The 21,397-nt window shown below is 44.1% G+C and overlaps 2 protein-coding genes across 2 annotated transcripts; one reads left to right on the forward strand and one right to left on the reverse strand.

Annotated features, from left to right (window-relative positions):
* The first annotated feature begins 229 nt into the window (after positions 1 to 229).
* tmem130 (transmembrane protein 130) lies at positions 230 to 2,897 on the forward strand. Its single transcript, XM_056430447.1, is given in 6 exon segments — positions 230 to 263; positions 321 to 492; positions 573 to 718; positions 1,266 to 1,350; positions 1,604 to 1,815; positions 2,770 to 2,897. Coding segments are annotated over 6 exon segments (777 nt in total).
* Positions 2,898 to 5,753: 2,856 nt separating this feature from the next.
* On the reverse strand, positions 5,754 to 11,879 carry nptx2b (neuronal pentraxin IIb). Its single transcript, XM_056429947.1, has 5 exons — positions 11,272 to 11,879; positions 9,727 to 9,946; positions 9,071 to 9,315; positions 8,798 to 8,977; positions 5,754 to 7,757 (listed from the first exon to the last, which is right to left on the reverse strand). Exons 1-5 carry the CDS (start codon positions 11,710 to 11,712, stop codon positions 7,527 to 7,529), a joined length of 1,317 nt encoding a protein of 438 aa, XP_056285922.1. The 5' UTR covers positions 11,713 to 11,879; the 3' UTR covers positions 5,754 to 7,526.
* Between the last annotated feature and the right edge of the window lie 9,518 nt (positions 11,880 to 21,397).

Raw genomic sequence — 21,397 nt, forward strand, 5'->3', positions numbered from 1 at the left:
CACGGCGTGCTCTGAATCTCACGGGCAGTCAGGAGGAGACACATTCCCCCCTCGGACCAGCAGCTATGGACAGGTAACATCTAACCTTCCTTATATTTAGGACATTTAAGATCTCTTTGATCTCTTTTTAAAGTGTGTGAACAGGGGAAACGTTGCAGGCATCTTGCTGCTCCTTCCTCTGGTGGGCCTGAGCGTGACACAGACCTCACGACCTTTGACCGATTTGGGTATGGCCGTCTCGCAAGTCTCATTTCTTCCAAGCGGTGTGTCTTCTATAACTATAACTTTGTTATTTCTTTCTTCATTTTGTCTGTTTACAGAAAACATTGCTGGGAAGTTGGTTTTCTACCAGATGGAGGGAAATGCCACCCGCGTGAGGGCCACAGGAGAACTGGCTTCAGACGTTCCCACTGAGACCACGTTTGAACTCTTTGACCCGCAAAAGAATTTCAGCACGGCAAAGTTCACCTACACCTGGGACTTAGGCAACGGGTACGAGGGCGTTTCAAGATTTGACCATATTTTTTTTTTAAAGGTGGGATGCTTTTCTTTTACTTCTTCTGTTGATGCAGAGAGGTAATCCACGGGACCGAGCCGGTGGTCCGCTATCACTACACAGAGTCAGGGAACTACTCCCTGCGGCTGAAGGTCGGAGTGAAGGTCACCAAATATTCACTTCCAATCACTGACGTGTACTCCACGGATGTCCAAGTCCTCGGTTTGTAGTTTTTTATGTTGTAGTTCATGTTTAACGATCAGATGGTGAGGTTGTAGGCGGGTAGATTTAATATATTGGAGTGTAATCTGAGAAAAATAATAGATTTTAATTTTTAAATGGTTTCATACACATGCTGTATTTTTGTCAAGTGATGTTGAGACGAAAATAACTGACAAAAATGACTAATAACGCAAGGAAGATGGAGGCGGAGTATCTTCAATATTTTCGGGTGTAATCTTAGAAAAAGAATACATTTGAATTGTTAAATGGTTTCATTCACATGCTGTATTTTTGTGAAGTAATGTTGAGCCAAAAATAATCCTAGAAATTGACAAAAATTACTGAAATTTATTTTTAATGAAACTGTTGTTTCAGCAAATCTCAATAAAGCGAGGAAGATGGAGGCGGAGTAACTTCGATATTTTGGAGTGTAATCTTAGAAAAAGAATACATTTCAATTGTAAAATGGTTTCATGCACTTTTTTGTCGAGTGATGTTGAGCCAAAAATAATTGACAAAAAGACTAATAACTGAAATTATTTTGTAGATGCCATTAAAAACATCGAACTGAAGGGGCCCTCGGACTACAAGCTGTCTCAGAACACGGGTTTGGCTTTTCAAGTTGATGGAAGGTAGGCTGCATTTTTTTATTATTTTCTTTATTTCATGTTTATTGCAATTAAAAGACACACTATCCGCCATCCTTTGGCATTTTACATCTTTAATGCAATATCATGAATGCCAGTTACAATGAAAAATATCATAACACCGTGTCGGTTTACCCTTGTACCATTTCTATTTTATTTTGATATGCTTGACCAATGCAGGTAAAATACCACGAAACCTCTCTCCTCTGTGTGTGTGTGTGTGTGTGTGTGTGTCTAGTCCTCCCATATGGGTGTGCTGGCGCTTTCTGCCCGACTGCGCGCCGGACCCCGCGGGGAGCTGCTCGCTGACCGTGCTGTATGAAAACACCCTCAGGTTGAACCACAACTTCACCTTCACCACCTTCGCCGGCGTCCACTGCCTCGACATCAGCGTCCGCAATGACGTCAGCAAGCTGCAGACCTCCTTCAGCCTCTACGTCAGGAGGAACGGCGAGTGGACACACACACACACACACACACACAGATAAAACAGAGGGAACTAAAATGCAGATACTTGCTTTCTGAATTTACACAATTCCACAATCTATTAGTTAATGCCTAAAGTGCGTTTTCATGAAGTTACACAACAAGGCCTCCACTTTAATGTAGATATAATGTTTTTTTTCTTCTCATTCATCCACTTGACTCGATTGAAACTTCATTGTCACCACGCCTATTTTACTGAGTCTGAGTGGATGACCCAGAGGACCTTGCAAAAACAGAGAGAAGTGGATATAAATCGGTATATTTGTAAAAATACAAATTCATCTGGCAATTTGATTTAATTCAATTGATAATGTCCTACAGTACAAATATCTGTATGTGTGTATTTATTTCATTTATTGGAGTTACTCATGCATCTGTGTCCTTTTTCAAGTGAGCAGGTGATTTTTATTATCTTTAAATAAACCAAGAGCATTTTTTCAAAATCTTTAAGTATTAGTATTATTATTTATTATATAAATGTATTAATTTGGTTACACTTTGACCTTTGAATATGAATCCATGACCAACCTGAAGGTCATAACTTGCACGACCCTCTTCGCGCTCTGATCTCACGGCGTTGTTGCAGTTTGAATTAATCATAATTAATTTCTAAAAGGTGCTAAATAATTCATGATTTAATCTTTTAAAAAAGGGACGCTGTGTTGTGTCATGAGCTGATTAGATTGTGTGATTAGATGTTGTGATGAGACTTTAACATGAATACTTCAATATGCTTACATGACACTTTACATGCTCTTTTTATCTTGTATGTTTTATAAACATTCTGCTCTTAAAATAAACACGTATCGGGATGGACTTGAAACATTGTGTAAGTGTTGTTTCCCTGTGACAGTGATTCTCAAAGGTCACTGAAGGTCACGCTTACAAGCAACATGTGTGTTTTTGTCTGAACTGCAGATAAGACCCACTTGATCTTCATCCTGTAGTGTGCCGCCATCCTCGTCGCCACCTTCTCCTTCATCGGGGTGGTCGCCTGCCAGCCTCGTCGCCGCCACAGACCTCGGGTACAGAACGCAGCTTCCTAAAGACGACTAACGCGGTGGAGAGTTTTCTTTTTATACTTCAATAGAAGTCGTTGTTAGATGGATAGATAGATAGATGGATACTTTATTGATCCCGCAAGCGGGAAATTTCAGGCAGATAATGGAAGATTACAGCATAACATGAGGGGAGAGAGGAGAGAAAAAAAGAAGAAAAAACAGATTATGCCCCTAGCCGGGTGTCAGACAAGCAACGCTGCATCATGTTGAGCAGTAAACAACCCTGTGTGTGTGTGTGTGTGTGTGTGTGTGTGTGTGTGTGTGTGTGTGTGGGGGGGGGGGTGTTTGTGTGTGTGTGGAGGGTGTGTGTGTGTGTCTCATATCCCAAACTATATATCTCACTTTTATATTACTAATGGGGTTCAATAAATGCAAATACATATTTATTTATATATATAACTATTTTATATATATATATAACTATTTTATATATATATATATATATATATTTTAAATATGTATATATATATATATATAATAATTATTTAACTCTGATGATTGGAGTCCAAACCCTCAGTGATGTCTATGACCACAAGGGGGCGGTGTGCGCTCACTAATATGTATGTGTGGCACAGAAACTCCAAGAAATGTCTTAATCTAATACATTATAACAAACACGCATGAGTTCATGTACAGAGACTTCAAGCAGCTCATAATGATGCCATGAGAATATTACTGAAGAGGCCGAGGTGGAGTAGTGCCAGTGAAATGTTTGTGGCTGCAGGAGTTAATACTTCACAAGCTGTTGTTTTAAGAAATATTATGTATAAATTGATCTGAAATCATCATGCAGACATAACGTCCAAGCTGTAGAGATATTATGTACAGCTGTCTATTTATAAAGCATTCGTATACAGCTCTAGGGATTTTACTTTGTATGTATTTTATTCTATTTAATGTTTTGTACTATCTGGACCCTGAGTCTGAAATATAAGTTTGATTAATTGAACTTTTCTTTTGCCATTTTTGACTTTGTTTTGTTGTTGTTCAGTTTTCTACTTCCAGCAACGCCGTATTCCTGAATAACGTATGAAGGTCAAGGTGCAATTGTGTTTAACTTCAATGGGGAGAGGGGAGAGAAGGAGCCGCTCCTCCTGCAGCGAGGGACACAATACAGCTGCTAACCAGCCCTCAGCCGATGGAGACAGAAGAACACGGAACAACTCTCATTATGCTATATATGTATTTAGATACATCTGTGAATGACTTGTGCACGCCACATTTTATTAAATACATTTGCATAAGCAGTATGTGTTTAATACTATGGTTTATAAGCTGTGTGAGTCACTAATGTTCTGTATTATAAAGGGTGATCAATAAATGATCAATTAATGAGCCACAGACCTTTGACTGACATTCAAATTAACTTATAATAAATGAATTGCTCATTTCAGGTCATGTTTAACCAATGACTGCTTGGTGATTCATGCTGTGAATATATAATGATGTTCTTCCTCATATTGATGTATTGACGCTTTGCTTTTTCCGGAGACATGTTTCCTTTTTTTTTCCCGCTGGGAAAATTATTAAATAACTAAAATATTCAATATAGAAAAAATCTGGAAAATATCCAAAGGGTATAATGTGGTTAACCCTTTACCACAACACATTTTCATATGTTACATATGTGTTACGAGCTACTTAGTGAAACATAACTTATAAAACCTGCTAATTATTGAAGAAGAAAACTTCAGCAAGAGAAAGAGTGGAATAAAATCCTTGAATCCTTCCAGCTGCGCTGACCTCCTCCCCTGCTGGTGTTTAATGGCGGCTCGTCCTCTGAGTGGTCACAACATTATTAATTGTAAGTCCCCTGATGAACGGTGGCTGTCAGTCACGCTGTGGGAAGCAGCCGGCGCTGAGAATAATACCTGAGTTCCACCAGAGGAATCGACCTTGAGCTGAAACGCCGCTGTGGTTTCAAGGTCAGCAGAAGGAGAACATCTCATGAAGCTGGATATAATTAATATATGCTGCGTCATCATCTATCGGGTAGTTGTTGATATTAAAATAGATGTGCTGGAATCATATTTAAGTGCTTTCTCAATAGAAATGTTTTACCCAGATTAAAACAACAAAAATAGCCAAAATTAAGCAGAATATTTGACGCTTAAAGTCGTAAACTAATGTGAAGAATGAGGACGAGGAGCCTCTTCATTACACATGCAGCGGAGCATGGTTAATAAAATATAGACATATTGATGAGTGCAGCTTTTAGTGGTGCTAATAGAGTACACGTATGGTTGTCTTGACATCCATTTAATTAATTCTATTGTTGGCAAATTAATTGTTTTTGTCTAACCTTTTCCACTGGTTGTAATGGTAGTTTTGTGTGTGTGTGTGTGTATGGTACAAGGTCATTTACTTAATAAGGCCTCTTTGTTTCTATTTTTCAATCATTTAAAATGTTTTTTGACAGGATTCAGATAATCCAACCACTGACCAACCATTTATCATTTAAAAGCGGTAAGAGGTATCAGTTCTTGAGTTTTAAATTATTCCTCAACATCTTCCAGGATGAGGGTGCACAGTATACACAAAAGCTCTTTTTTCCCATTTCCATTCTGGCATTTTCAAAGCGGTGTGTGTGTGCTGCATTGTCTGAGGAAGTGTGTATGTGACCCCATCTCTGACCTTTCCGCCTTTCTCATCTCTTAAGTATTGCAAATGCCACCCAGAACACCTGCTGTGCTCTTCATCCTCTGAGCCTCACATCCTGCTCAGTGTGATCAGCTCACACCGCTGCAGCTTGACCAAGAGGCAACGTCCTTTTAAACGTACAAATAGATAACAGGAAGTGCCCTGGTGGCTGAAGGATAAAACAAAACCGACATTCATCAATTCAATTTGCAGCAGGAATTTTATTTTCCACATTTTTGTGATTGGCAAAGCAAATAATGTTCAACACGCAACACATTTAATGGCACTTAGGTCTCCATTAAAGGCCACAAGACAACATGGACAACGCCTTAACCATGTGCTCAAAACAGTTACAAGTACACTTTCACATTCAGATTACATTCAGAGTTTTCATCTAATATGTTACATTTTTTTCTGTCGAATGCTTTAAAGACAATATGTCACAACAATGATACAACTCATTGAACTGAAGATATATCACAACGCTGAAGCTGTGAATATACTTCAAACACGATTTCACCATTTAAACAACTTTTGGAAATTGGGGAAAAAGGCGAAGAAAGAAAAGCACGGCGATGAACTCATGAGTATCACCGGCAGGCACGTGCACAGACATGTCGGGGGGGGGTTAGCAAGCAATTGGTTGCTACGCAACACCTGAAACACATTGTGTTGGGAGAAGACATGAGAGATAAATAAAATAACATGTTTTCTATTCACAATTACCATTTATTTGTATTGACAAATTGATTGGAGCAAAAAATGCCATATAATAAACTCGCGAGGAGGAGGAGGAGGGAGGGGCGCCGCGGAGCATGTCGGGGCGAAATTCTAAGAAGAACTCAAATAAATGCCCCGTCAGATATCAAAACACATTAGGGGGGAATTGACGACAGTCATTTTTATTCTTCAATACTTATTAATGAAGAAAAAATGTGTCTCCAGCTGAAGGGGCCGGTGCTGGAGCCCCACTAGGGGTCCATCTGTGCACGTGCCTCATCACTGGGGTCACTTGTAGTGTTTCTACCAGTCTATTGCAGACATGCTCCAACTACCACTAGCACACACACGTTGTACTCTTCCAGGTGTATTCTCCTGAAAAAGGACTGAAGGTGTCAGGATGGGAGGTGGTTTGATGTCGGCTCTGTAAGCGTATCTAAAGTTAAGCAGCAGACACAACAGGAGCCAGACCTTTAATCTTTCCTCGCTGCACGCAACACCGACTCACGTGTCACCGGCGAAGCGTCTGGTGTATTTGTAGTCGTCTGCGCCGGACTAGAGTGGCTTTTCATTACTTCAAAAGCTCTTGAGTGAGGGAGGGAGGTGTGTGTGTGTGTGTGTGTGTGTGTGTGTGTGTGGGTGGGTGGGGATGAAGATGTCTGTCTTAAGCACCGACGCCCGAGGTGACCTTTCACCGTGCATTGCAGGATTTGAAGTATACCTTCTGTGAGGATCTGGAGGATTTTGTGTTTTGTTTCCTGGTTTTTTTTTTTTTTACTTCCTGCACTTCCTGTCCCTGTGTTTGTTTCCACCTGTGTCCAATCACCTGCACCTCCCCAGTGTATTTAACCCCTGTTTGTCTCATCCCGTGATGTAGACCTGTTGTTTTGTGTTATTCCTCGATATAAGAAGAGTAAAGTTTCTTTGCAACGTTGTCGGTGTTTGGGTTCTCTCTCTCTCTCTCTCTCTCTCTCCCTCTCCCTCTCTCTCTCCCTCTCTCTCTCCCTCTCTCCCTCTCTCCCTCTCTCCGAAATGTTGATGCATTTATTTCACCGACTGCAACTCAATGTGAAATGACCACTAGTCGCCGACGGGGTCAACCCTCCACTTGACCTCTCGGACGGATCACGCAAATATCTCTCTGAGGCGGAGCAGAATGATGCTACACACCAACGTGTAAAGTAAAGTCCAAAAAATGATGATAAAATAATAATAAAAAGAAGCTGAATGGATGCAAACGGAGGTCGATGAGTTTCAAGCATTCGTCAGTCGCTCCTGACACGTCTCCACGGGCCTCTTGAACGCTCCCCTCCCAAAAACCTCCACGTTGGTTGCCAGCCAGGAGATCACGTTCCCGGGGACGTAGGCGCTGCAGTTTGCCATGGCCTGGATCTCCACCGGCTTCAGAACGCGGTCCCAAATGTTCACCTGACTCAGCTCACCCACGAAGGCCTGCCCGGCGTCGAAGCGCCCGCCCACCACGTCCTGCCGGGGCCATAAAACAGCAGCATGTAAATGAGGAGAAAACATCCACTGTAATGTAATCAAAGGCATTTATCATGTCAGCGGGACTACGGCTGGGCTAGTTATCCAATGATCAGGGTCAACCGAAACATTAATAATGGTGCATATTGTGTGTTAATATCTGATCTCATTTGATTTTTTGAGATTTTGACGTGCACAGCGGTGTAATTAATAATGTTATTATGGCCCTGTTCCATTTAGGTGGGCCAGGGCCGCCATTATGAGTCACTGTTATGACTGTGACTCATAATTAATATTATTAATTACACCTGTGTTTACCCTGCCGACGTGTCAAAGGGCTGCTGTGAACCCCGATCTACTGCGTACTGCAGTACACCCTGTTAATACCATCAGCAGTATGCTGTGTGTATTCTCTCGAGTGAATTACCCTTCATAACATCATCCTAGCAACTTTGATGCCTCCTAATTTAGCTCTTTTATTGTGCTAAATTACATTTTTCTAAACAGTATATGGTCATCCTCTGGGGAAACACAAATATCCGTAAAGAAAATTAAGACATTATTGGTAATCCATCTAATATTTGTTCCAAAAAGTACCAAAGTGGTGGAAAAAGAAGCCAACATTATTTTTCCAAGAGGGCTAAAAAGAATTCTTTCATTTAAATGTAAAAAAACAACAACAAAAAACATTAAATTGAATTTCCTTTTCATCATTTAGTTCTGAGTCCTATAGTTTGAAGATGTCCTCATATACTAATTAGATTTCCACATTAACCAAACTGACGGATGGATCAGGTGAGCCAGAAGGAGACCTCGGCCTCGGTGGGCAGTGACGGTATATTATGTGTTTCGTCACGATAACCAGCCGCCGGCTTATTACGGCTGCTTCAGGTGTACAAAGGCGCTCCGTAAATAGCACCGCTGTTACCAGAACTGCTTGACATTGCTCTTCAGTGTTTGACTTTGAGCCACGGCGACGAGTAAGTCTACCGCTGCGTGGCGTGTGTCGGGCTCCTGGGGGCCCGACGGCGCTGGCTCACCTGCTCCTGTCCGAGGATGATGACCCCTCCGGGTTTGATGAGGTGCCATGCTGCCAGGTTGTCGCCGGTTCCCAGCTTCCCTCCATCTTGGTAGGCGTCCCATTGGCCGTCCCGTGTGGTCCAGGAGATGCAGATGTGGTGCCACCTTCCATCGCGCACCTCCAACGGCAACTGGGCCACCTGATGGTCCACAATACAACGTGTAGCTGCGGTTTAGTTTATAACCACGAGGGTTTAGTCCATTTCTTTTTTTGAAGACGATAGACTACGTGCCTTGTCGTTGATGAGCAGCTCAATCGGGTTATTGCCCCATTCGATCAGCACGATCTCGTTGGCTTGCCCCGGCACGCCGTAGGAGAACGGCGTGCCGATGCCGGGACTGGCGCTGGACTTGATCCACATGCAGAGCGTGAACGCGTACATCTCCGGCAGGCTCTTGGTGATGCGGCCGTACAGGTAGTTGGTGCGCTGGGGGAGGGACAGCTTGAAGAGCTCCGGGGACTTGAAGTCCCCTCCTCCTGGAAGGAGACACGGAGAGAGAGAGAGGTGAGGAAGGTAGACCTGTGAAGCGTCTCATGTTAATTGCTCCCTTGGTATGGAAACAGCATCACTTCCCTTTATGTTTAATACACAGAGTGTTGTGACATAAAACCTCAACAAAGGCCTTTTTTAGATATAAAAATGTCCATTTCTGTCTCTGGTTCATGCGACCCTTTCAGCTCTCATGTTCCCGTGAGTGCTTCCCCTGCCTCCTCTCCATTAGTGTCCTAGATGTACAATAGGGAGCCTTCTGTATACACTCTTGTGTTTCCTCCTGTGATCGCATCGACCCATCCTCTCCATATTGAACACCTCACCTCCCCCATCATCTCATCACCGTGGTTTCATCGGTGCAGTTATGCAGAGTCGTGTTTTTTGTGTTTCGTCACCTTTCTCCAGCTCACTGATCCGGTCCACCAGGGCGCTGAGCGTGCTCTCCATCTTCAGCCGGTAGGCGGCCGTGGCGTTGGACAGCAGGCTCTTCTCCTCCTCCAGGCTGCTGACTTTCTTCAGCAGCTGCTTCTGCAGCTCGCGGAGGCGGCGCTGCAGCAGGTCGCGCAGCTCGCTGGGGAATGAGGCGCCGGATACGTTGGCTCGCAGATGCTGTTGCTGAGGACGGACGGACAGGTCAACGGACAGGTCGACGTGAGCAGGAAGTGCACAGGGTGATCAAGGATAGTTAGACAACCCTCCCCCCAAACAAGTGATGTCTTACATCACCGCTCCATCGGTCCATTCGTCTGTATCAGGCCTGAAAATATAGTTTAACCCTGGAGCGCCATTTGTGCATATTTGCTCCATGAGTTTCAGATAACGCCACGTCGCTAACGTGAGCAACACTTTCCTGAAAGACGTGCTGCATATAATCGTGTATATGTATATATTGTTCCTTTTTTTATAGAACATAGGTATCAAATATGATACAGCAGGTATTTAAAGAAATCTGAATTATGCCATATCACTATGCCAAAAACACTGTTTTGGTCATTTAATTAAACTAATTAAAGATAGAAATGTCATATATATGATATATTGAGTTGAAATGTATGTTATTTATAGATAATAAAAACATATTTGGCTATCATAATCTTTTGTTGTATTGCCTGATTTAAAAAAAAAAACTCAGAGTAAACAATCATTTTGTTGTTGTTTACTTTGAGATGGCAAAAGGTACAAAGTCCATCTTTGCTGAACAAGGACAGAAACCACAATGTGAAATAAAAAGGGTGTAAAAAGGTTCCTGTTTGGGAAGAAACTAAAAATGTTCCAAGAGCAATTGACATCATTTGTTTCTCAAATAAACATAATTGTGATCAATACATTGATAAATATGCCGGATGTATCAAATATGTCATGTATATGTAAATACAGCAAATTCTTATTTTAATATTATTTTTGGACGGAAGGTCTAATAAACGCTTCAATTTCCAAATAAATCAGAATTTTCTGAATATTATATATGTGTCAACCTTCACCGGGTTCAGGACGTCATACAGTTTGGGTCAGTTTTCCAAACCTGTTATTAGATGAGCTTATATTTATATATTTATACTTTTATGTGAACACTCACAAGTGGCAATACATGATCCCCAGCACGTGCCTCTCAATAGGCCTCCTTACTGCCACCGTTAGTTTAGCGTGAAAGGTCGGAGTCACACACACACACGTTGCCATTTTAAGACTGTGAGGTAAACAGCGTTCATTCTTTTTAAAGCATGTGCAGTACGTCTGGCAAGAGTAATAATATAATAAGCCACGCACAATTTTAAGTTCAAAGTAGCCCAATTAGACTATCTATTTCTCACAGAAACCCGTTAACTGTAATGATCCACACAGCGTGGTAATCCAATAAATCCGCGCGCTCCAAGAGTCAAACTGCTCCTTTACGCATGGGCTTTGGTACAGAGTGCCTTGCGTAATTGGTTCCGACTTACCTCCAAATTCTCCAGCCGGTCCTTCAGCCCTTGCATGGTTTTTCCAAGACTGTCTATCGTGTCATTTGGATCTCTGGGAACATCCCCCATGGTGTTTTGCTTTTCTTTGCCCCAGGAACCCCCCTTGTCGTACTTCCTGTCGTCGGTGGCCGAGGCGCAGAGGGACAGCTTGGTGGTGAGCTCATTGATGGTGCCGATCTGTTTGGAAATGGTTTCTTTCTGCTGTAGAATTGTCTCCCGAAGCTGCATGACGGTGTTCCTGAGCTCCTCTTCCTGGCTCCCGGCGTTCAGCTCCGGTAATAAAGTCACGGGGCAGCTCGAGTCGCCGCTGAGGGGCACGGCGCGGCAGATGTACCGCTTTCCATCGTCCTCCCGGCGGCTCGCGACTTGACCGCTGGCGCGCGCACTGACGCAGAGCAACGCGCACAAGAGGGTAAACATACCGGCGGCTTTAACCGTAAAGGAAAATCAAAAGGGAAAAGCCACACACTAAACCCGTAACACTCACTCACAAAAAAATATTGTAGTTTTAGTGCGTAAAATTGAATGGATCACCCTAAATATCAGAACTAGAACATTCTGAACAGAAAATCCGATCCTGTGTGACTCTGCCTCGGTAAGTCTCCGCCACTTAAAGTTCCTGAGGAACTATTTGTGGCGCAAACCGTGCGCACAGTGCCGCGCTGATCGGACAGCCCAGACGCTTCTGGATTGGTTGTCGTAGGATGACGTCACCGCTCAGTTGGTCTTTAATCACCTATTGAACGTTCATCGAGCTCTCGGTTGATTCTGATGCTCTCTGGTTGCCTCATTAGTTGATTGCTGCAGATGTTCATTCAACATTGAATTATGTTTTTATTTATGTGGAGAAAAAAAATCAACTGAATGGAAATTGTTATATTTACAACATTAAACCGGCTAACGTTAAATCAATGCTGTCTCACTATGTCTGTAGTTGTTATGGGGGATAAACTATTTTAGGGATGTGTGAAACACATTGTATTTATATCCCTGTGACGCATGCCACCTGTTTTTTTTTTTTATGGGGGGGAAAAAGAAAAAAAAACATGTTTGAGGAAAGTGGCTACAAGGGAGAGTAAACCCCTCTGCTATAGAACATACATCAATTAATCAATTAACTAAAGAAAATGCATATATATATTGAGATTAATTGACAGATTTCTGGATTAATCAAACAATCGGCTCATCAGTAAAAAGGTGTGAATGCAAAGCCGAGAAGAGGCTGCACGTGAGTTTATTCAATAAAGTACAACAGATAATATTCATATTAAATCCCATTAATGTAACGACTCGTGTGTAGACCCAAATGCACCCTCGACTCCAGGGATCCTTCGAACTTATATTCCACACTCTGGAAACGGCAGGCAGAGTATCAATAGGACGAAGGGCTGGTAGGTTCTCGGGGAGTTGGACTAGCGGGTTAACCATGGACAGGCAGGGTCGGCGACAGGACAGAGTATCAACAGGACGAAGGGCTGGTAGGTTCACGGGGAGTCGGACTAGCAGGTTAACCAGGGACCGGCAGGGTCGGCAACAGGAAATCCGTCTAGAAACAAGTGCTGGAGAGTCTGGCATAGAAAAGGAAGAACAATCTGGCAAGGTGTATGTGAGACAGGAGACTATATAGGGATTTGATTAGTGATCATAGACAGGTGTGTGAACAGGTGAAGGAAGTCAGACTGACGAGGTGGGAGTGACTGAACCACAGAGTGAGGAGCTGAACTGTGACAACAGGTGTGTGAACAGGTGAAGAGAGTTAGACTGACGACGGGGAGTGAGGAGGGTGTGGAGCTGAAACTGTGACAGAACCCCCCCTTTAAGGGTCGGATCCCAGACGACCCAAAACAAGAAAACTCTTCGGCCTCCTAGGGTGCGTGGCGGGGCCCAGAGGAGGGAATTTGCGGCACGACAGGAACAGTCCCGGGGTTAATACTCATCCGACCTCCCCATCCTCTCCTCCCCGACGGGTGAGTTGTCGTGATCGGAAGACGACTCCTCCTCATCCTCTTCAACATCTGACTCCGTCGATGACCGAGAGGGAACAGGGTTTGACTGTTGTGGCAGCTGTGTCTGATTTGGCCTCGGCTGCTGGTGATTGGCAATCAGTCAGCAGCCGAGGCCGCCCTTATAAAAGCTCCCACTTGAGAGTGGAGGGGGAGGTGAGCAGAGGCGCGTGTTCTGCGGTCTGCTCGGTGTCATTGTGTGTGCAAATAAATATGTCCGTGAACAAAACCTCTTGCTGCCTGGCAGATCCTTGGTGCTGGTGGGGGAAACCCACGGGTAGTGGCAGTAGACCTGCTACAACTGTGTAGCCACTGTGGCCACAGGACCCTTGGCGGGCTGCGGTGAAACTCCCTGATTAGAGGGGGATCCAGAATGTGTCACGCCGGAACCCAGGATCTCTCCTCTGGACCATAACCCTCCCAGTCAACCAGGTATTGTAGCCCTCTCCCACGCCGGCGAAGTAGGCGGCGAACAGTGCAAGTCAAACCTCCATCGATGAACCGTGGTGGTGGAGGACGCTGGACAGCAGGAACCAGTGGGGACTCGCGATCCGGCTTCACCCTGGAGACGTGGAACGATGGATGGACCCGCAAGGCCCGGGGCAGTTTGAGCCTCACCACTGCAGGATTGATGACCTTCAGGATCTCGAACGGTCCAATGAACCTGGGTCCCAACTTCTTACATTCTACCCGCAAGGGAAGGTCTCGGGTCGAAAGCCATACCCTCTGGCCAGCCTGGTAACTGGGGGCTTCACAGCGGCGCCGGTTGGCTGCCGCGGAATAACGGTTGACCGAGCGAAGAAGCGCAGCTCTGGCCTCAACCCAGGTATGGTGGCAGCGGCGGACAAAAGCCTGGACCGAGGGGCAGGAAACCTCCTTCTCCAGGGCAGGAAATGGTGGAGGCTGGAACCCGTAGGCACACTGGAACGGGGACATCCCAGTGGCAGAGCTGGTCAGGGAGTTGTGGGCATACTCCACCCACAAGAGTTGCTGGGACCAAGACGCCGGATGCTCGGAAAACAAGCACCTGGAATCCCCCTTGTCCCCAAACTGGCGGGACAGGGCGTCAGGCTTGACGTTGCGGGTACCGGGCCTGTAACAGAGAGAAAAGTTGAATCGGGTGAAAAACAGAGACCATCTGGCTTGCCGAGAGTTCAGTCTCTTGGCGGACTGAATGTACTCCAGGTTCTTGTGGTCAGTCCAACACAAAAAGGGCAGACTGGTCCCCTCCAGCCAGTGGCGCCACTCCTCGAGGGCCAGCTTCACAGCAAGCAGCTCCCGGTTACCCACATCGTAGTTTCTTTCAGCAGGTGCGAGCCGCCTAGAGAAGAAGGCACAGGGATGGAGCTTCAGGTCACTAGCAGCCCGCTGAGATTGGATGGCCCCCACCCCCACATCGGAGGCGTCCACCTCCACAACAAACTGTCTCTCTGGGTCAGGAACTTGGAGGAAGGGGGCAGAAGTAAACCGGGCCTTAAGGTTCTGGAAGGCCTCCTCAGCCGAGGATGACCACTGGAACTGCACCTTGGATGAGGTCAGGGCTGTGAGTGGGGCTACTACGGTGCTATAGCCACGGATAAACCTCCTGTAGAAGTTCGCGAATCCCAGGAATCGTTGCAGCTGTTTACGTGAGTCAGGAATGGGCCAGGACGTAACAGCTAACACCTTGGCAGGATCCATCTCCACGATCCCCTGTCCCACGATGTACCCCAGGAAGGAGACTGAAGAGATGTGGAATTCGCACTTCTCTGCCTTAACGAACAGGGCATTCTTCAGGAGGCGTTGGAGGACTGCTTGAACATGGTGAACGTGCTCCTCTCGGGACTTAGAGAAAATAAGAATGTCGTCTAGGTAGACAAACACCTGCTTATTCAACATGTCTCTTAGCACATCATTCACTAGGGCCTGGAAAACGGCCGGGGCATTGGTGAGACCAAAGGGCATAACCAGGTATTCGTAATGTCCGGTGGGGGTGTTGAAAGCTGTCTTCCACTCATCACCCTCTCGGATCCGGACCAGGTGATAGGCGTTACGCAGGTCTAGCTTGGTGAATATGGTAGCCCCTCGCAGCAACTCGAAGGCAGAAGAGATGAGTGGAAGTGGGTAGCGGTTTTTAATGGTAATGTCGTTGAGGCCCCTGTAGTCAATGCAAGGCCTCAGTGACTTGTCCTTCTTTCCTACGAAGAAGAACCCCGCACCTGCAGGAGAAGAGGAGGGACGGATGATCCCATTAGCCAGAGAGGAATTAATGTAAGCCTCCATGGCCTCCCTCTCAGGAGCAGATAAGGAATACAGGCCACCCCTGGGTGGAGTGGTACCCGGTTGCAGGTTAATGGCGCAGTCGTAGAGTCGATGTGGAGGCAGAGATGAGGCCTTGACCTTAGTGAATACCTCCCGATAGTCATGGTATTCAGTAGGCACCCCCGACAGGTCCAAAACCGAGCTGGGGCCGGCTGACTGCCGAGGTGCTGCACCCTGTTTCAGGCAAATCAGGTGACAGGATGAACTCCATCCCAGGATGGCTCCTGTGGCCCAGTCAATGTGGGGGTTATGGCGGCGGAGCCAGGGATACCCCAGAATTAATGGATGCTGTGGTGACCGCAGGATAAGAAACCGGATGGTCTCATGGTGGTTACCAGACAGGAGCATCCGGACTGGCATGCTCTGGTGAGTCACTGTCCCCAGTAGGTGGCCATCCAGGGCGTTGGCAGGAACAGGGCATGGCAGAAGTACCCGCTCGATACCCAGCTGGCGAGCTAGGTTCTCGTCAAGGAAGTTGTCGTCAGCGCCGGAGTCCATGAGCATGGACAGGGGATGGGATCCGTCTGCGAGCAGAAGCTGAACATGGCACAGGGGTCTTTGATGGGAAGAGAGTCTTGTGGTTCGGCTCAACAGTACCTCCCCTGGCTCCGACCCTGAGGTGCTGGTAGCTGCTGGCGGGCGTTGAAGCCAGGTGGAGGGGCGGCGATCTGTCTCCCACTTAAGTCGCTCTTGTCGCCTTGCCTGGATGCATCTGTCCACTCGAGAAGTCAGTTCCACTAAGACATCCAGGTCAGCAGATAAGTCGAAGGAAATCAGTTCGTCCTTAATGTATTCAGCTAATCCAGCCAAGAACACCTCGCACTGTGCTGCAGAGTTCCAGTCGCTCAGACGTGCTCTTGTGCGAAACTCAAGAGCATAATCCGCCACTGTCCGGTCTCCCTGACGCAGTTCCACCAGTCCCCTGGTGGGATCCGGGCCCTTGGAGACCGCCCCGAACACCTTGCGTAGCTCCGCCGAAAACCGCGGGAAGGAAGAACAGGCTGGCGTGCGTCTCTCCCATTCAGCGGTACCCCACAAACGTGCCCTGCCGGACAGGTGATTTATGGTTAAGGCTACCTTAGCCTCCTCCGAGGCAAACGTGTACGGCTGCAGGGAAAACAAGATGGAGCAGTTGGTGATGAACGGATTGCAGCCCTCAGGTTCTCCAGCATAGCGCTCTGGGGTTCCCACACGGGGCTCGTGTGCTGGAGCAGACAGCGGAAAGACAGGAGGCGTAGCTGAGGCAACCTGCTGGGTCAGGACAGTAGTGAGCTGTTGCACCTGAGCTGTCAATGCCGACATAGCCCGCTCCTGAGCTGCTGCCGACTGACCATCTGCGCCTCGTGCTGCTGTAGAGCCCCCTCGATCCTCTCGAATCGGCTCGCCGGTGCAGGAGTCTGTGCTGGGTTCATGACTGGCCAGATTGTAATGTAACGAATCGTATGTAGACCCAAATGCACCCTCGACTCCAGGGATCCTTCGAATTTATATTCCACACTCTGGAAATGGCAGGCAGAGTATCAACAGGACAAAGGGCTGGTAGGTTCTCGGGGAGTCGGACTAGCGGGTTAACCAGGGACAGGCAGGGTCGGCGACAGGACAGAGTATCAACAGGACGAAGGGCTGGTAGGTTCACGAGGAGTCGGACTAGCGGGTTAACCAGGGACAGGCAGGGTCGGCAACAGGAAATCCGTCTGAAACAAGTGCTGGAGAGTCTGGCATAGAAAAGGAAGAACAATCTGGCAAGGTGTGTGTGTGTGTGTGAGGCAGGAGACAACATAGGGATTTGATTAGTGATCAAAGACAGGTGTGTGAACAGGTGAAGGAAGTCAGACTGACGAGGTGGGAGTGACTGAACCACAGAGTGAGGAGCTGAACTGTAACAACAGGTGTGTGAACAGGTGAAGAGAGTTAGACTGATGACGGGAAGTGAGGAGGGTGTGGAGCTGAAACTGTGACAATTAAGATACAATAAGACCTACACATGTTTGGTTTTGTTTAATCTGGTTGATCAGATTTTTAAAGCAAGAATTATAATTTGAATAATAAACACTGAGGCTGTCATAAAGTTCAATGTCTGGTTCATAAATTAACAATACATGCACAATCATTGGATAAGATCACTGAAGTCTTAATTACTCTCAGAACATATAGAACAATAACAACAAGAAATAAAGTACCTATTCTATACGTTTTATTTACACTAAGACTCAGGGGCCTCTTGAGGACTCAGCTGTCAAACACATGACACGTCATTATGAGTGCAGGTGAGTCTCTTCAATAAGCAGCGAAGAAACAGGATAAATAATTAGTGATGCAGCCGCCTGGCTGGCTGAGAAAGGTCAATAACGCCCGGGGTGCAGGCTGGAAGACGTGCCGCTGTGCTTCTAACACGGCGTTCAACCCGGGCTCCAAATCAGACCAACATCATCCGATCGGGGATGACTCATGTCAAGTCAATGTTTCCAGAATCCATCAGGCTTTATTCAGTATAGAGCCTCACTATACTGTCATTTAAATGAGCTGTATAGGTATCAGCGTATTCAAGATTCAAGATGTTATCAGTGTCCTATTCTGCCCTTTTGAGTAAAATCCATTCATATGAAAAGTATATTTTCCGAAGTGGAGCAAAGCATTCAGAGCTTATTCTCCAGTAGAAGTAGAAGACCACTATACTAGCCAGTACTGATGCATGGACCTTAGTTGAAGTTGTGATGGTGGTTCAGTCCATGGATTCCAAAAAAGCTCCTGAAATAATTGTGGGGTGTTAATTGGGCAGGAAGGAAATAATTGTTCTGCTTTATGTGAAATATTTGGACAATTGAATGAGAACCAATTTGAGTATTTTAGCACAAAACATGACAATGTGGTTAAAAACATGACGCATCAGCTTTTTCATGAGGAATCAAGTCCAAAATGATTGGAACCACATATTTAATCTTAATCTGTATTAAATTAGGTTGTATTTTCCCTGTAAAATACTCACTTGAAAGTATAAGGCAAATAATTGTATAAATACAGTATTTCCCTTGGCAGAAGTATTAATAAAAATGCTCAACGTATAGTACACCACCACATTGTATTGTATTACAGGACTGAATGAAGTTCTACCTCTGTTAGTTTTGGTACATTTGAAAGCAAAATTAAACAATTAAGAAATGTAAAAGAACTTTACAGCATTCATTCTGATAACATGTATTTGGATTGTACAACAATTATCACACAATTGTACATGTGAATATATATATATATATATATATGTGAAAACTATATTAAAAATCTCTCTAAAAACTCTTTAAAGAAAAAATAAAAAAATAATATATATATCGTTTATACATGTATATAAAGATTTATTTTAGTTTTCACATTTCTTAATTGATTAATTTTTAAAAACTCTAAAAATAAAATTAAAATTAAAATATCTATATATGTATACATGAATAGAGATGTTAACATTTTTTAAAATTTATATACACTACCGTTCAAAAGTTTGGGGTCACTTAGAAATTTCTTTATTTTTCAAAGAAAAGCACTGTTTTTTCAATAAAGATAACATTAAATTAATCAAAAATACACTCTATACATTGTTAATGTGGTAAATTAATATTCAAGGTGGAAGTGTCTGGTTTCTAATGAAACATCTCCATAGGTGTATAGAGGCCCATTTCCATCAACTATCACTCCAGTGTTCTAATGGTACATTGTGTTTGCTAATCGCCTTAGAAGACTAATGTCTGATTAGAAAACCCGTGCAATTATGTTAGCACAGCTGAAAACAGTTATGCTGGTGATATAAGCATACAACTGGCCTTCCTTTGAGCTTGAAGTTTGAAGAACAAAATTAATACTTCAAATATTAATCATTATTTCTAACCTTGTCAATGTCTTGACTACATTTTATATTCATTTGATAAATAAAAGTATGATTTTTCATGGAAGACACGAAATTGTCTGGGTGACCCCAAACCTTTGAACGGTAGTGTATATATATTTTTTTAACTTCAATTTCGGGTGATTTGAAGAAAGAACGAATGAACAGACGAGCGAACAAAAGACGGACAGAAAGGAGAATGGAGGGCCCCGGTTCTGGCAGCAGTGATTGGACATCAACACCTTCAGTTGGCTCTGCTTGCTTTGCAAAGCCTGCAAACCAATTACAATCACCAGAGGAAGACTCTTCCCTCGGTTATACCCAGAATGACATCACACCTTTTTTTTTCAGGTGACAAAGACAAAGAGTAGATTTTTCAGGTGACAAAGACAAAGAGTAGATTTCACACTCCAGCTGATTAGAAACAGATGGTTTGAAATTGAGAAATACACTTTGATTCCCAAAGTCTTTTACTCACACAGAGAACACGTCTTCTAATACATGGATAGAAAGAGTGCATGCACAGGGGAGCTGCAGATGCATGAATAGAGGTTGAGGGTATTGTTGATTCAGTCTCAAGGAAAGTGCTCTTCTCTCTATAGGAGAAATCATAATGCACGGGTGATGTGGTTTCATCATGAGGGCATCGGCTCTGGGGGAAAAACACACACACACAAATCTAATGGAGACATGAGTGGTTTTATAGAAAGCTGCAGAACCAGTGTGTCATCCACTCGCTCGTCTCACATTGAAGCCCCGATCGAACAAAAAGGAAAACACGAATGAAACGAATAGGACACGTGCAATAAGCCTGTGATAAACACCTTTTAGCAGATCATTAAATATACAGAACCGAGAGCAAGAAACAGAATGAGAATGTCACGTTGCATGTCCAATTACCTCTTAAATTACTTATGACATTTAGTGAAAGGAATATCTATAATGACCATGCATCGTCCAACCTGCCCTCTATATTTCACAAGCATTATGAGATTAAATATTTTTTACATTATTTTAAATACCAAGTCTTGATGCCATACATCATAATTTGTGAACCACATGAGTGTGCATGCTAGCAACTTAATATGGGGACAGTAAACCTTTAAAATCATGAAAGGTGATATACTTTAATTTTAGATAGTGACAGATTGCATGAAAGAAGAAAACAAAAAAACAACCGTCTCTAGACTAGAGGATCAATGAAAACCACAGACATTGAAAATATACATTTCTTGCAACCATTCTTAAAGGTTTTGCAACATAGAAAAAAGAAGAAAAAAGAAGACAAATAAAAATCATGAAACAAAGATTAATATTACTCTTATTTGACCACTGCCATGATGTTTTCTTACGCTATATTACTACAAAATTGTTGAAAAAAACACAGTATTCTGGACTCCAGATGTCTGGCTGGACTCTATTAATCACCGCCATCTATTCTCTACCACTATCTTATAAAAAGCTGAATTATTAAAAAGAAAATCTTCTCTATAGAAATCAAGATCTGAGACCAATTTCCTCTAAACAACACACACATGTATGCATATTTGCAATACGTCATGCCAACTTCATGACCAGTTCAATTGCTGCAGCCTCATGAGTTCAATAAATAAAAATAAACGTATTGTGTTTATTTTCCACATAATCTATACATTTTATTTTGAGCCAGTGGCTCCTTCAGTGGGCCGCCTCCTTGTGGTAAAAACAAATCATGCCAGCCAATACATCTGCATAGAGAAATTAATTAAAACAATGAAGCAATTAACTTAATTATGTCAGTGTTGTTACATGTCATGGCCTGTCCTTCATAATTCTTCATTTATAAGTTATTCTCTATTATGATTCCCATTAATATTAAGATCTTTTAAATTATCAGTAAGTTTGTAAAATATTCTTACTCTCCTCTGGCATGATGGTACTTTCTTCTGAA

This window comes from Pseudoliparis swirei, chromosome 13, assembly GCF_029220125.1.
Source record: "Pseudoliparis swirei isolate HS2019 ecotype Mariana Trench chromosome 13, NWPU_hadal_v1, whole genome shotgun sequence".
NCBI lineage: Eukaryota > Metazoa > Chordata > Actinopteri > Perciformes > Liparidae > Pseudoliparis > Pseudoliparis swirei.